Here is a 12,873-nt window from a genome sequence, read left to right as displayed (position 1 = left end):
GGGTGCCATTTCCTACTTGAGGGGATCTTCCCCACCCAGGGATGGAATCCACTTTTCCTGTGTCTCCTGCATTGGCAGGCAAATTCTTTATGACTGAGCCACCGGGGAAGCCCTGAGGTTGTTTCTACACTGTCCTTATTGTGGATGAGCCAGTGTCTTTATCATGAACAGGCTCCTGATCGCAACTCTATCACAAAGAAAATTAGTTCAAGTAAACTTAGTCAGTTTGGGGGTTATTTTGTGAAGATATCTGGCTTTGAAAGCATCTGATCTGAGTTCAAATCCCCATTTTGCTTTGTCTTTGCTCAGTGACCTTAGTACAGTTATTTAACTTCTTTGAGCCTCAATTTCTTCACCTACAAATATATAATTAAAGCATCACAGTTGGGGCTTCCTTCGTAGCCCAGACAATAAAGCATTTGCCTCCAATGCAGGAGACCTAGGTTTGATCCCTGAATTGGGAAGATCCCCTGCTGAAGGAAGTGGCAACCCACTCCAGTTTCCTTGCCTGGAAAATCTTATGAACAGACGAGCCTAGCGGGCTGCAGTCCATGGGGGTGCAAGGAGTCAGACACGACTGAGCGACTAACACACACACACAGCATCACAGTTCCTTGGTTTCAAGGGGATGTTGTAGAGCTTGGACGCTAATGGGTGTTTTGATGAGTGTTGGTTCTCTTTGTTATGAATTGATGGTACTAAGTGTTGACTAGAATCGGGAGCATCTAGACTGTTCATTCACTGATGGCGGGAATGTAAATGGCAGAGCCACTTGGGAAAACACTTGGGTACTTTCTATTAAAAAACTGCTTAAAAAAAAAAAGTTAAATATACACCTACCATATGATCCAGCTATTCTCCTCCTGGAGAAATGGAAACATATGTCCACATAAATATTCAAGCAGCTTTATTTTCACTAGTTAAAAAAAACTGGGAACAACTTGAGTATGCTACAGAAGGTGAATAGATAGTGGTTTATCCATACAATGGAGTACCTCTCAGCAATAGAAAGGAATGAACTGTTTATACACGTACAGCATGGGTGTACCCCAAGATAATTATGCTGAGATGAGAAGCCAGACAGAGAAAAGTATGTAATGCATTTATATAAAATTCTAGAAAATGCAAACTAATCTCCTGTGAGAGAAAGCAGATCAGTAGTTGTCTGGGAATGGGAAGGAGGGACTCTGAGAGGCAGGAATTCCTCAGGGACACAGGCATGATAAATGTGACCTGTATTCATCATGGGAATGGTTTCATGGGTGTGTATACATGCCAGAACTCACCAGATGTTCACTGAATTATATAGTTAATTGTTCACTGTGGAAAACTCACAGATTGTACACAGGTTATATACTGTGAAAAACTTTTTATACAAAGTATAAAATTAAGCAGGAATGAACAAACTAAGGTATATTTCCACATATTTTTAAAAGCTAACAGAGGACTTCCCTGGTGATCCAGTGGTTAAGACTCTGTGCGCCCAATGCAAAGGACCTAGGTTTGATCCCTGGTCAGGGAACTAAGATCCCACATGCTCTAGGGTGTGACCAAAAAATAAAAAATTAAACAATTTAAAAGCTAGCAAGCCTTTAGTGTTAAAGTTGCATTCTATAAGTGTTTTGACTTTATAGTTACAGCCTTGACAAGTTGATTTAAGAGAGGTAAACAACGCCTATGATTCTTTTATCACATGGGTGTTACTTAATTAGTTGTAGTAAGTTCTGTTGAAGTCAAATTACCTAGTGAAATAGGTTTTAAGAAAACTGAAATTTGGTTCTTTTAGTATTTAGTGTTCTGCTTTGGCATGTAACAAACACCTAAAGTCAAAGAACTAGTCATGAGTAGTTGACGTTTGTGTATGTTAGATTGTTCTTGTAGACATAAATGATGGAAAGTGTTTCTTGATTTCATCAGCGCTTGAATTGTGTTGTGTTCCCAGGATGATTTTTCTCCCACAAGTAAGCTTCAGCGTTTGCTGGCAGAATCCCGTCAGATGGTCACGGACCTGGAGCTGAGCACCCTGCTTCCCATCAGCTCTGAGAATCTCAGCACCAGCAAAAGTGTACGTGCTTCCTTTTCTTTTGACCCCACCTGTAGTATCCGAACATTTTCCGTCATTGTGTGTGAACGTCACTTTCTGTTAGAATGGCAGTGTCTTCATGTCTGGGGGAAGGGGTTAGCAGCCTGGGTAAAAGGAGGAACAGAATGTTGCCACAGATATCACCACACCCAGACTTCCTCTTTCCAATTACCTGGGTACATGCACGTACATTCTGGGGGATTTTTAAAAGAAATTTTATTATAGAAAATTTCAAGTACAAAAGTAGAAAGAATACTTCTAATCCCAGAGTTTCAGTAACCATCAGCTTTCTGCTGCCTTTGTTTCATCTTACCCCATCCATCCCTGTTTTCTCCTGAAACATTTTAAAGCAAACCCTAGACATAATGTCAGGTTTCCCTGGTGGCTCAGTGGTAAAGAATCCACCTGCCAATGCATGAGATGCAAGAGACGTCTTGCATCTTGCATTCGATCCCTGGGTCAGGAAGATCCCCTGGAGTAGGAAATGGCAAGCCACTGTAGTATTCTTGCCTGGAAAATCCCATGGACAGAGGATCCTGGCAGGTAGCTAACTTCTGTGGGGTCACACAGAGTTGAACATGACTTAGCAAAAACAACAACAGACATCATGTCTTTCACTCATATGTACTTCATTCTGTAGCTCTAACAGATAAGGACTTTTATTCAGTTCAGTTCAGTTGCTCAGTTGTGTCCGACTCTTTGCTACCCCATGAACCGCAGCACGCTAGGCCTCCCTGTCCATCACCAACTCCCAGAGTTCACTCAAACTCATGTCCATCGAGTCGGTGATGCCATCCAGCCATCTCATTCTCTGTCATCCCCTTCTCCTCCTGCCCCCAATCCCTCCCAGCATCAGAGTCTTTTCCAGTGAGTCAGTTCTTCGCATGAGGTGGCCAAAGTATTGGAGTTTCAACTTCAACATCCGTCCTTCCAATGAACACCCAGGACCGATCTCCTTTAGGTTGGACGGGTTGGATCTCCTTGCAGTCCAAGGGACTCTCAAGAGTCTTCTCCAGCACCACAGTTCAAAAACATCAATTCTTCTGCGCTCAGCTTTCTTTATAGTCCAACTCTCACATCCGTACATGACCACTGGAAAAACCATTGCCTTAACTAGATGGACCTTTGTTGACAAAGTAATGTCTCTGCTTTTTAATATATTATCTAGGTTGGTCATAACTTTCCTTCCAAGGAGTAAGTGTCTTTTAATTTCATGGCTGCAATCACCATCTGCAGTGATTTTGGAGCCCAGAAAAATAAAGTCAACCACTGTTTCCCCATCTGTTTGCCATGAAGTGATGGGACCAGATGCTATGATCTTAGTTTTCTGAATGTTGAGCTTTAAGCCAACTTTTTCACTCTCCTCTTTCACTTTCGTCAAGAGACTCTTTAGTTCTTCTTCACTTTCTGCCATAAGGGTGGTGTCATCTGCATATCTGAAGTTATTGATATTTCTCCCGGCAATTTTGATTCCAGCTTGTGCTTCCTCCAGCCCAGCATTCCTCATGATGTAAATAAGCAGGGTGACAGTATACAGCCTTGACATACTCCTTTTCCTATTTGGAACCAGCCTGTTGTTCCATGTCCAGTTCTAACTGTTGCTTCCTGACCTGCATACAGATTTCTCAGGAGGCAGGTCAGGTGGTCTGGTATTCCCATCTCTTTCAGAATTTTCCACAGTTTATTGTGATCCACACAGTCAAAGGCTTTGGCATAGTCAATAAAGCAGAAATAGATGTTTTTCTGGAACTCTCTTGCTTTTTCCATGATCCAGGGGATGTTGGCAATGTGATCTCTGATTCCTCTGCCTTTTCTAAAACCTGCTTGAACATTTGGAAGTTCACAGTTCACATATTGCTGAAGCCTGGTTTGGAGAATTTTAAGCATTGCTTTACTAGCGTGTGAGTGAGTGCACCTGTGCAGTAGTTTGAGCATTCTTTGGCATTGCCTTTCTTTGGGATTGGAATGAAAACTGACCTTTTCCAGTCCTGTGGCCACTGCTGAGTTTTCCAAATTTGCTGGCATATTGAGTGCAACACTTTCGTAGCATCATCTTTCAGAATTTGAAATAGCTCAACTGGAATTCCATCACCTCCACTAGAATCAGTGAATAATACATTGGAAAATATATGACATCTGAAGGTAGTATTTTTGCCAACTAAATGATTATCTGATTCTAGCTGTGTGACGTTAAGCAAGAGATTTAATCACTTTCCCTCTCCTGTGAAAGGAATGTTGTGATGAGATCTCTCTTCTGGATCTTTCCAGCTCAAAAATTCTTTTAAACCAAGTTTTCAGTAACCTTTCACTAACCTGAAGTGTCTTTAAGTCCTTTGCCCATTTTAGATATGAGTTGTCGGTATTTCCTAGGAAGAGTTTTTTCTTGACAGAATCTTTGCAGCATCAGTGAAGTTGTCTATTTACATTGGGGTAGAACATTTTTAAGTATTGGTAAGAGTTTTTAAAGTTTTTAAGGGCATTTATTGAGGTATAGTTCACCTATCCATAGCCTTCCCCCGTGTAGAAGTGTACAGTTCAGTGGGTTAGCATATTTACAAAGTTGCACAACTGTCACCATGATCCAGCTTTAGAACATTTTCATCATTCCAGAAGAACCTTGCACCCACTGGCAGTTACTCCCCATTTTACTCCCCACCCCCACCCCCTGCCCCGCTTCAGGCTGATGCTCATCTACTTTCTGTCCTTGCGGATTTGTTGGGCAGAGATTTTTCATCAGAGTTTGTTGAATAGAATTCATACAGAAATCCATAAATTTTGATGGGGGAGTAAAAATTACACATCAGGTTATTTTTGTTAATCTCTTCCTTCAATTACGAATATAGGAAACAAGCCATCATCGTACCTGCTACTTATGATTTTGTCATTGGTAGAAATAACAAATAATTCCTACCACATTGCAGTTATTACTGGTATCTTGAAATATCATTTACACTAAGTACTGTGTCAGAATTATAGACCATTAGACCTGCTGCTAGATCTTATTATTTAATGCACTAATAAGGAAGGCTATATACTATTGTATCACAATCTTATTTAGTATTTTGATAACTACAGTTATAGCTGCCATAATGCAACATATGGGGTCCTAAAAATCACCACACAATGCAAAACTGCAGAATAAAAACCATACAGTTTATGGGGAAAATGGGATTGGAGCATAGCCTCAAAACTTTTATCAGTGACACATCTTTAAAAGGACATTTACAAGGTCATTTAAATGGTAGGACAGCTTTATGCATGTTAAATAGTGAAGAAACACACAAATATTGCCAAAAATGTGGCACTTTCTCCTGAAAAAGCCCTGAAGTTTGCGGGTAGAATTGGGTGTCAGAGAGGTTGCAGTCTGGGATTCACCGGAAGGTGGTAGAAGGGGGCGATTGGATGGAAAGTCATAGCAGGAGGTGTGGATGTGGCATGATGCCTCCGGGGCAAGAGCTGGTGGATGTTGGAGGGGTCTGGAGGTGGGGTGGGTATATTCCTACATGACCCAGCCCAGAGGGTTTCTTGTGGACAAAAATTACGCATTAACAAACACAAACAACTCAAGTCATTCTTGCATATATCAGATGAGTTGGAACAAATTCGTGTTTTCAAAACAAGTGTCATAGCAGAACCGACTGTACTTCAGAATCATCCTTCTGACAGTTTCTACTCACCCTCATGGCCTCGGGTTCTTCTGTTAACCTCCTCTTTGGGGTTTCGTGTTAATTCCTAAGATGTAATCAGGAGCTCCCTCACTTTTGTCCTCATAGCACCGCTGGGGGTGTGTGTGCGTCAGAGTGCATGTCGCAGCACATGGCAGCTGGGGACATCCATGGGTCTCTGCTCCCGCTTTAGCACCTTCAGGAGCCTCCATCACTCATCCTAACTCCCATCCCCGGTGTAGCACAGGCCATACCTGCTACAAAGTATGCTTGGTAAATACCGTGAATGGAGCTGATAGGAGAGTTCAGGAAGAATGCAGAAGGGTGACCACAGGTGTGGACGGAAAAAATGCTACAGCTATTCAAGTTTAGTGAAAACTTGGTTTAAGAGAATTTTTGAGCTAGAAAGATCCAGAAGAGAGATCTCACCACAACCATTCCTTTTACAGAAGAGGGAAAGTGATTAAATCTCTTGCTTAACATCCCACAGCTAGAATCAGATAATCATTTAGTTGGCAAAAATACTGCTTTCAGATGTAATATATTTTCTAATGGATTATTTATTGATTCTAGAGATGTTGGGAAAGCAAAATTTAACTAACAGAAATCTACTTGCAATGCACTTTGCAAATTCTGCCCCTCTGGTCCTTTGAGTGGAGTATTGCTGGTTACAGAAAAAGTAAATAATTTTGTAAAAAATTCTTAATTTTTGCAGCAAGGAAGCAGGATAAGTTCAGAGCAGCTTGTCTGCTTCCCCAGGATTTTGCCATCTGTCGGTAAAGACAAGGGTCTTATTTGAAAGCCTGTCTCTGAAATAGGCACTCTCACATTGCTGGGGAAGCACAAAGTGCTTCCATCCTTCTGGCAAGGAACCAGTCAATGTTGTCTAAAACTTGCCCTGGCAGCATCACTTTGGGACTCTCTCGTTCACTTACAGCTGTGTATGTAAAATGGTATATGGACAGGTTTTTCATGGCAACCTTGCTTTATTTTTATATTATTATTTTTAAAATCTTTATTTTTACTTATTCATTTATTTAGCTGCACCAGGTCTTAGTTGTGGCACACGAACTCTTAGTTGCATCACGTGGGATCTAGATTCCCCGATGAGGGATCGAACCTGGGCCCCCTGCATTGGGAGCGTGGAGTCTTAGCCAGGGGACCACCAGGGAAGTCCCATGGCAGCATTGCTTTAGAACAGCCAAAGTTAGGAACTGATCTAAGTGTCCAGCAAGAAGGATCTGTGTGAATAGCTGTGGCCTGTCCACCCGATAGAATATTATCCTGAGACAAAATAGGAAGGTCCTAGGTGCGGACATGTTTCCAGGATGTTCAGTTCAGTCGCTCAGTCGTGTCCGACTCTGCGACCCCATGGGCTGTGGCACGCCAGACTTCCCTGTCTATCACCAATTCCCAGAGCTTGCTCAAACTCATGTCCATTGAGTCGGTGATGCCATCCAGCCATCCCATCCTCTGTCGTCCCCTTCTCCTCCCGCCTTCAGTCTTTCCCAGCGTCAGGGTCTTTTTTAGGATGTGCTAGTGAGTGAAGGACACAGGATCCTGAAGGGTTCATGTGGTATTCTACATACGAGGTGCGAACAGGAATCTATGTAGATTCAAACCATGCTCTTTAAAAGACATTAGCTTAAAAATAGAGGAAGAAAAGGAAGGAGTGAGACAGCACAGCTGCCACACCATCAGCAGCGGGCCTCCTGTCGGGGGTGGTGGGGTGGGGTGGGTTTCAGTTTCAGCCTGAAACTGAAGTTTTGATCCGAACACAGGACTCAGTTTCTTCATCAGCAGTTAGCAGCTGTTGGGATTACCTGTCAAGGTTCTTAAACTTTTCTGTGGCAGGCTGGTCAAGCCTATGAATCCCTTTTAGAATCATCTTTTTAATTTTATTTTAGTATCATTTTAAAAAATTTATTTTATTTTTGACTGTGCTGAGAGGCGTGGAAGCGTGGAGTCTTAACCACTGGACCACCAGGGAAGTCCCCCTAGAATAATGAAGTAAAATACGTCATATTGTAAAATACATAGGAAGGCTATCCCAGGAGAGAGGAAAGCAGCGTGATTAAGAGCCCAGCGCTCTGGAAGCACTGAGAAGAATCCTAACATGGCTCAAAGGTTGGCCCCGTGGGAAGATGAGGCGGCTGAGCAAGCCCAGGGTCACCACTGGAGTCTACCCGTGTCTTTCCAAGTCTCCTCCTCCTCTTCGTTCCTCTTTCTTTTTTAATATCTCCCCAAAACCTAGCCATGCTACGCCCTCAGTAGGCGCCGTGCTGACCTAAAGCGCCACTCAGAGTGTGGAGTCTTCTTGATGACCCTTGTCCTCACTGGCTCACCGCAGAGTCTATATTAAGGCTGACAGAGAGCCAGTTATATTTGGGCGTTAGCTGACTCCCAGGGTTTAGCCATAACATGCATACAGTAAAGCAAATAGAACATTCCAACTGCAGGCTTAGAGACAGGGGCCCCACACATGAGCGGGAAATCAGTCCATCTTTGTTGGCTGGCTGGCTGATGGTTGTATGAAGTTGCTTCATTGTATTTCATTAATTCCCTAAGGTCTTTTAAAGGCATTTCTGCTGTATTTGTGTATTGTCCTCCTAAGTATTTTCTTATTCCATCCTGGGTTCTCATTTGGGAGTTGTTTTGTAGACTATGGAAGTCTCAGAAGAGTCAGCTGAAAAAAATACCCTTCTCGGTAACTGAAGAAAACAAAAGTCAACTTCAGTGTTCATTGTGATCATGGGTAAGTCACCTTTCCTTATCTCACTTTATATTTATATTTAATAAGTAACTTGGGAACATTGATAATGTAGAAGCACGGCAATGAGCTTGACCTGTAGTCCTTTCTCTTTTGCCTGACTTATTTATATACTCCTTCTAAATTTAATCAGAGTCAAATGTCAGTTATTTATAAGAGAAATACAGATCAAAATTTATTGTTCTCAGTACCTAGAATTTTAAGCCTAAAGAAGTGAATGCATATAGCTTTCAAACTCCCATGTCAGCATTTCATCCGAATGTCTGCCTGGAAAGAGGTCTTTCCATGGGGTTTCAAGTCTTCTAAAAAAGGCTTATTGACCCAGGAAGCACTTTCTTGGTTTGTGTTTCCTTCTATTGAACCTTCATTTCCTATGCCAAGTATCTTTAGAAGCCAGTTTGATAAGTTAAAATATAAAATCATCTCAGTTGTTTTCCACTTAAGCATAAGAACATTTTTTACGATTGTGAACGCACCAAGTGTAAGCAGCCCTCTCTCCCTCTTTCCTGAGAAGTCTTCATATTTATAATAGTTTGCATGACCTTATGTTGTTGAGAATCAAGACCGCATAGTTCATTTTTTTTTTTTTTTTAGAAGCTGGGAGCTTATCGCACACCATCCAGTGCTCATTGATTTTGATTTGATTAACTCTGTTTCCTTCCCACAGAAGCTGATTTCTCATCCATGTGGAAGGCAGGAAGCAGACATCCATACCTAATACTTAGCCTTGAAAACAAAAAGAGGACGGTAATCCTTTGTAAGCAACATCGAATACCAAAGGGGAGCTGAAGCCGAAAGTTCATTTTTAAACATCTATATCTTGTTTGTCTTCAGGTTAGCCATTTTCATGTGGAAGAAATATTTTTCATGTGTAAGAAATGAGACCTAATTGTATGTTATATGTAATATGCCAACTTGGAATTTATGCTTACAGAGAAAAAGCCTTCTCTATAAAGATGCTGACTCTGGTTAAATACTCCAGAAGCTCTTCAAAAGTGTGAACATAAAATGGAGAATCCATGCATAAAAAATGCTGTTTTAGCCATCTGATTTTTTTAAACCTGTGCATACATTTACATTATAGCCAGTAGCTTATCAGCGTCAGCTCCAAATACATGAGAAATAGTGTTCCCTTGTAGTTTTAGCCCTGAACTTGGCTGTGTAAATGGTCATAAAGTGATATGATATAAAACCTTTTTAAGTGCAAACAATCTCTTGGGTAACTGACAGTCGAGATCCTTCTGTCCCAAAAGCTGAACAGAGCTCCCTCGTGTCTGGATCAGTAGTAGTCCCATCAACCTATACAAACCAAAGCTCGCTGGAAGATCAAGTTTTATATGCATTTTTTTTTTATCCTTGAAGACTGAAACTTCTGTTTTAACCTGTAAAGTAATTTAATTTTTTAAAGAATATAATGATCAGCTTCAGTCAATAAAAAATATTTTTAATAATAAAAATCGTTTTGGGGGGTTTCTTTTTCTGACACAGGAGCGAAATAAGGAAGGTTGCTCTCTTGAAACCAAACCTGGCAAGTTAATTTCCTGAGGAATGGGAATGTAGTGTTGTAGGCACTGCCGATATCAGAGTTCTGTTGTGCTGTATCAATGCCCCTTTGTTGGAAGGTTTCAGTGCTACTTCAGAGGTGATTTTCATGAGAGTGGAGGAGCCGCCCCGTTTAGCCTTTTTAATGAGGGTGCTGAAAAGAGAAATTGGGTGAAGTTTGGCTATGTTCTTTATAAACACTTTTTTTCTCCCCCAGGCTCGGCTGGTTTATACAGGGCACAACTGAGAAAGGTACTGTGTATAGAACCATTGCCTCCAAGTTAGAAACCCAAAATGTCCCTGGAGAGGCCGACTTTCTGTCTGAGAAACAAAGTATTAAATTTTCTCCTTCTCTTCATGATAGGTTCGCGGCTGCACGTCAGCTTACCTAGTGAAAAGAGAGAACACTGATGAGATGCTAAGAACAATTTCAGGGACCTGAAGGATTTGAAAAAAGTCCAGTTGTTTTGTGACTAAATGTCTTTTAGCTCATAGAGTTATAGTATCTACCCATACCTATTCTTACCCACCCACATTCTTATGTATTACAGTACATGCATTTCAAAAATGGAAATCTTAGTATTATGAATTTATCTCTCTCAACCCTAGTTATTTAAGTCCATAAGCAATTTCTGTGAAAGAGAGGCAGGCTTTGGTTACAAGATAAAACTAGATTTCAGCCTTTATATTTTGTCATCAACATTTTTCATCCTGAGAGGGGAATTCCCTGGCAGTCAAGTGGGTAGGACTCTCTGTTTCACTGCCAAGGGTGAGGGTTTGATTCCTGGTTGGGGAAGTGGTTTTTCCGGTAGTCATGTATGGATTTGAGAGTTGGACCATAAAAAAAAGGTTGAGCGCCGAAGAATTGAAGATTTTGAACTATGGTGTTGGAGAAGACTCTTGAGAGTCCCTTGGACTGAAAGGAGATCAAACCAGTCAATCCTAAATGAAATCAGTTCTGAATATTCATTGGCAGGATTGATGCTGAACCTGAAACTCCAATACTTTGGCCACGTGATGCGAAGAACTGACTCATTTGAAAAGACCCTGATGCTGGGAAAGACTGAAGGCAGGAGGGAAAGGGGACAACAGAGGACAAGATGGTTGGATGGCATCACCAACTCGATGGACTTGAGTTAGAGCAAGCTCCAGGAGTTGGTGATGGACAGGAAAGCCTGGCGTGCTGCAGTCCATGGGGTCACAAAGAGTTGGACACGACTGAGCGACTGAACTGAACTGGGTAAGTAGGATCCCATAGGCCATGCAGAGTGGCCAAAAAAGGAGGCAACTGAATTGTACTATAATATAATTTGCCTGCCAGAAATTATCTCAGCCTTCAAAAGAATGATGGGAGTGTATTTTTAGAGTTTGTGAACAGATCTATTAAATAGAAATAACCCAAAAGAAAGAAATTCTGAATAAAGATAATACTGAAATTCTGAATACAAGATAATACTTAAAGAGTTTTACCTAAAAAGTGCTAATAGAATGCAAAGGATTGAGGGTTACTATGGGGTAAGCTTGGTTTATTTCAGGAAACGTGGCTGAGGTTTAGAACATTGTGTGTGTATTAATCGCTCAGTCGTGTCTTACTCTTTGTGACAGTATAGACTATAGCCCACCAGGCTCCTCTGTCCATGGGATTTTCCAGGCAAGAATACTTGAGTGGGTGGCCATTTCCTTCTCCAGGGGATCTTCCTGACCCAGGGATTGAACCTGGTTCTTCTGCATTCGCAGGCAGGTTCTTTACCATCTAAGCCACAAGGGAAGCCCCAGAACTTTGTGTATACCATGGCTAATTGATCCTGGAGTTGTTCTTGGTGACCTTGACCTGAGATTTTCCTTCTCTGGTTAGATACCAGCAGCTACAGTGGCTGTTTCATAGCCATGCATCTTTGTTTCTCTTGAGCCATGTGATGACAATTCTGTTGGGGTCCATTTCAAAAAGGTTCATCATTCTGGGCCAAACAGAATCATCATAGTAGCCACTTCATACGTGATACAGAACAATGAATACAATCAGATTAAGAAACCAGACACATTAATCAGAACCACAGCTGGCAAGATAGGTTAAAAACCAGAATGGTCTTTGAGAGAACTTCATCAAATGAGGGCACATTAGTCAGTCCTGTAAATGATGATTTCTGGGTCCTCAGCCAAATGCACGCTTAAGAGGTCTAGCAAAGAGACAAAATAATTTGAGCTCGCATTAAATATTGTTTTGCTGGCCACTGCAGACACAACAGGGAGCAAAACTGACTCAATCTTTGTCTACAGTCTAGTGGAAGTTGTTGTTGTTTAGTTGTTAAGTCATGTCCAACTCTTTTCTGACCCCGTGGACTGTAGCCCCACAGGCTCCTCTGTCCATGGGATTTCCAGGCAAGAATACTGGAGTGGATTGCTATTTCCTTCTCCAGGAGATCTTCTTGACTAAGGGAGCAAACATGTGTCTCCTTATTTGGCAGGTGGGTTCTTTACCACTGAGCCACCAGGGATGCCCATCTAGTGGAAGAGACAGATCTTAATCAAATAATCACAAATAGGTTGTGAAAAACTGGTAAGTGCTATGAAAAATAAAGCTTTGAGCTACTGTGTCAGCATACAATAGGGGCATAGGTCGAGAGTGGAGGGTTCAGGGAAGGCTTCCCTGAGGAAGTGACATCTGAACTAAGCCTAAAGATGAGTAGATGCTGACTGGCAAACAGGAAGAAAAAGAGCATTCCAGATAAATGGTAACAGCATGTGCAAAGGCCCTGAGGTAGGAAGGAGCGTGATACATTTTCTGACCTGATGGACTAGGATGGAGCAAGATG

The 12,873-nt window shown here is 41.7% G+C and overlaps 1 protein-coding gene across 3 annotated transcripts in view; it reads left to right on the top strand.

Annotated features, from left to right (window-relative positions):
- The window catches only part of CCDC62 (coiled-coil domain containing 62), a 37,861-nt gene extending 27,924 nt beyond the window's left edge, over positions 1–9,937 (top strand). For 2 of the 3 annotated variants that reach the window (XM_088828133.1, XM_088828132.1), the window contains exon 11: positions 1,943–3,726. In XM_088828133.1, the coding sequence (XP_088684259.1) occupies positions 1,943–2,308 (366 nt within the window). In that variant the 3' untranslated portion in view covers positions 2,309–3,726. Of the gene's footprint in view, positions 1–1,942; positions 3,727–8,409; positions 8,504–9,185 lie in introns of those variants that run through there. The other variant, XM_088828134.1, reaches the window with a different exon arrangement.
- Positions 9,938–12,873: the final 2,936 nt, after the last annotated feature.

Source organism: Moschus berezovskii, chromosome 19 (genome assembly GCF_049115385.1).
Source record: "Moschus berezovskii isolate FMDL1 chromosome 19, NW_MosBer_1.0, whole genome shotgun sequence".
In the NCBI taxonomy this organism is placed as follows: Eukaryota; Metazoa; Chordata; class Mammalia; order Artiodactyla; family Moschidae; genus Moschus; species Moschus berezovskii.
This window is presented reverse-complemented; position numbering and strand designations above follow the sequence as displayed.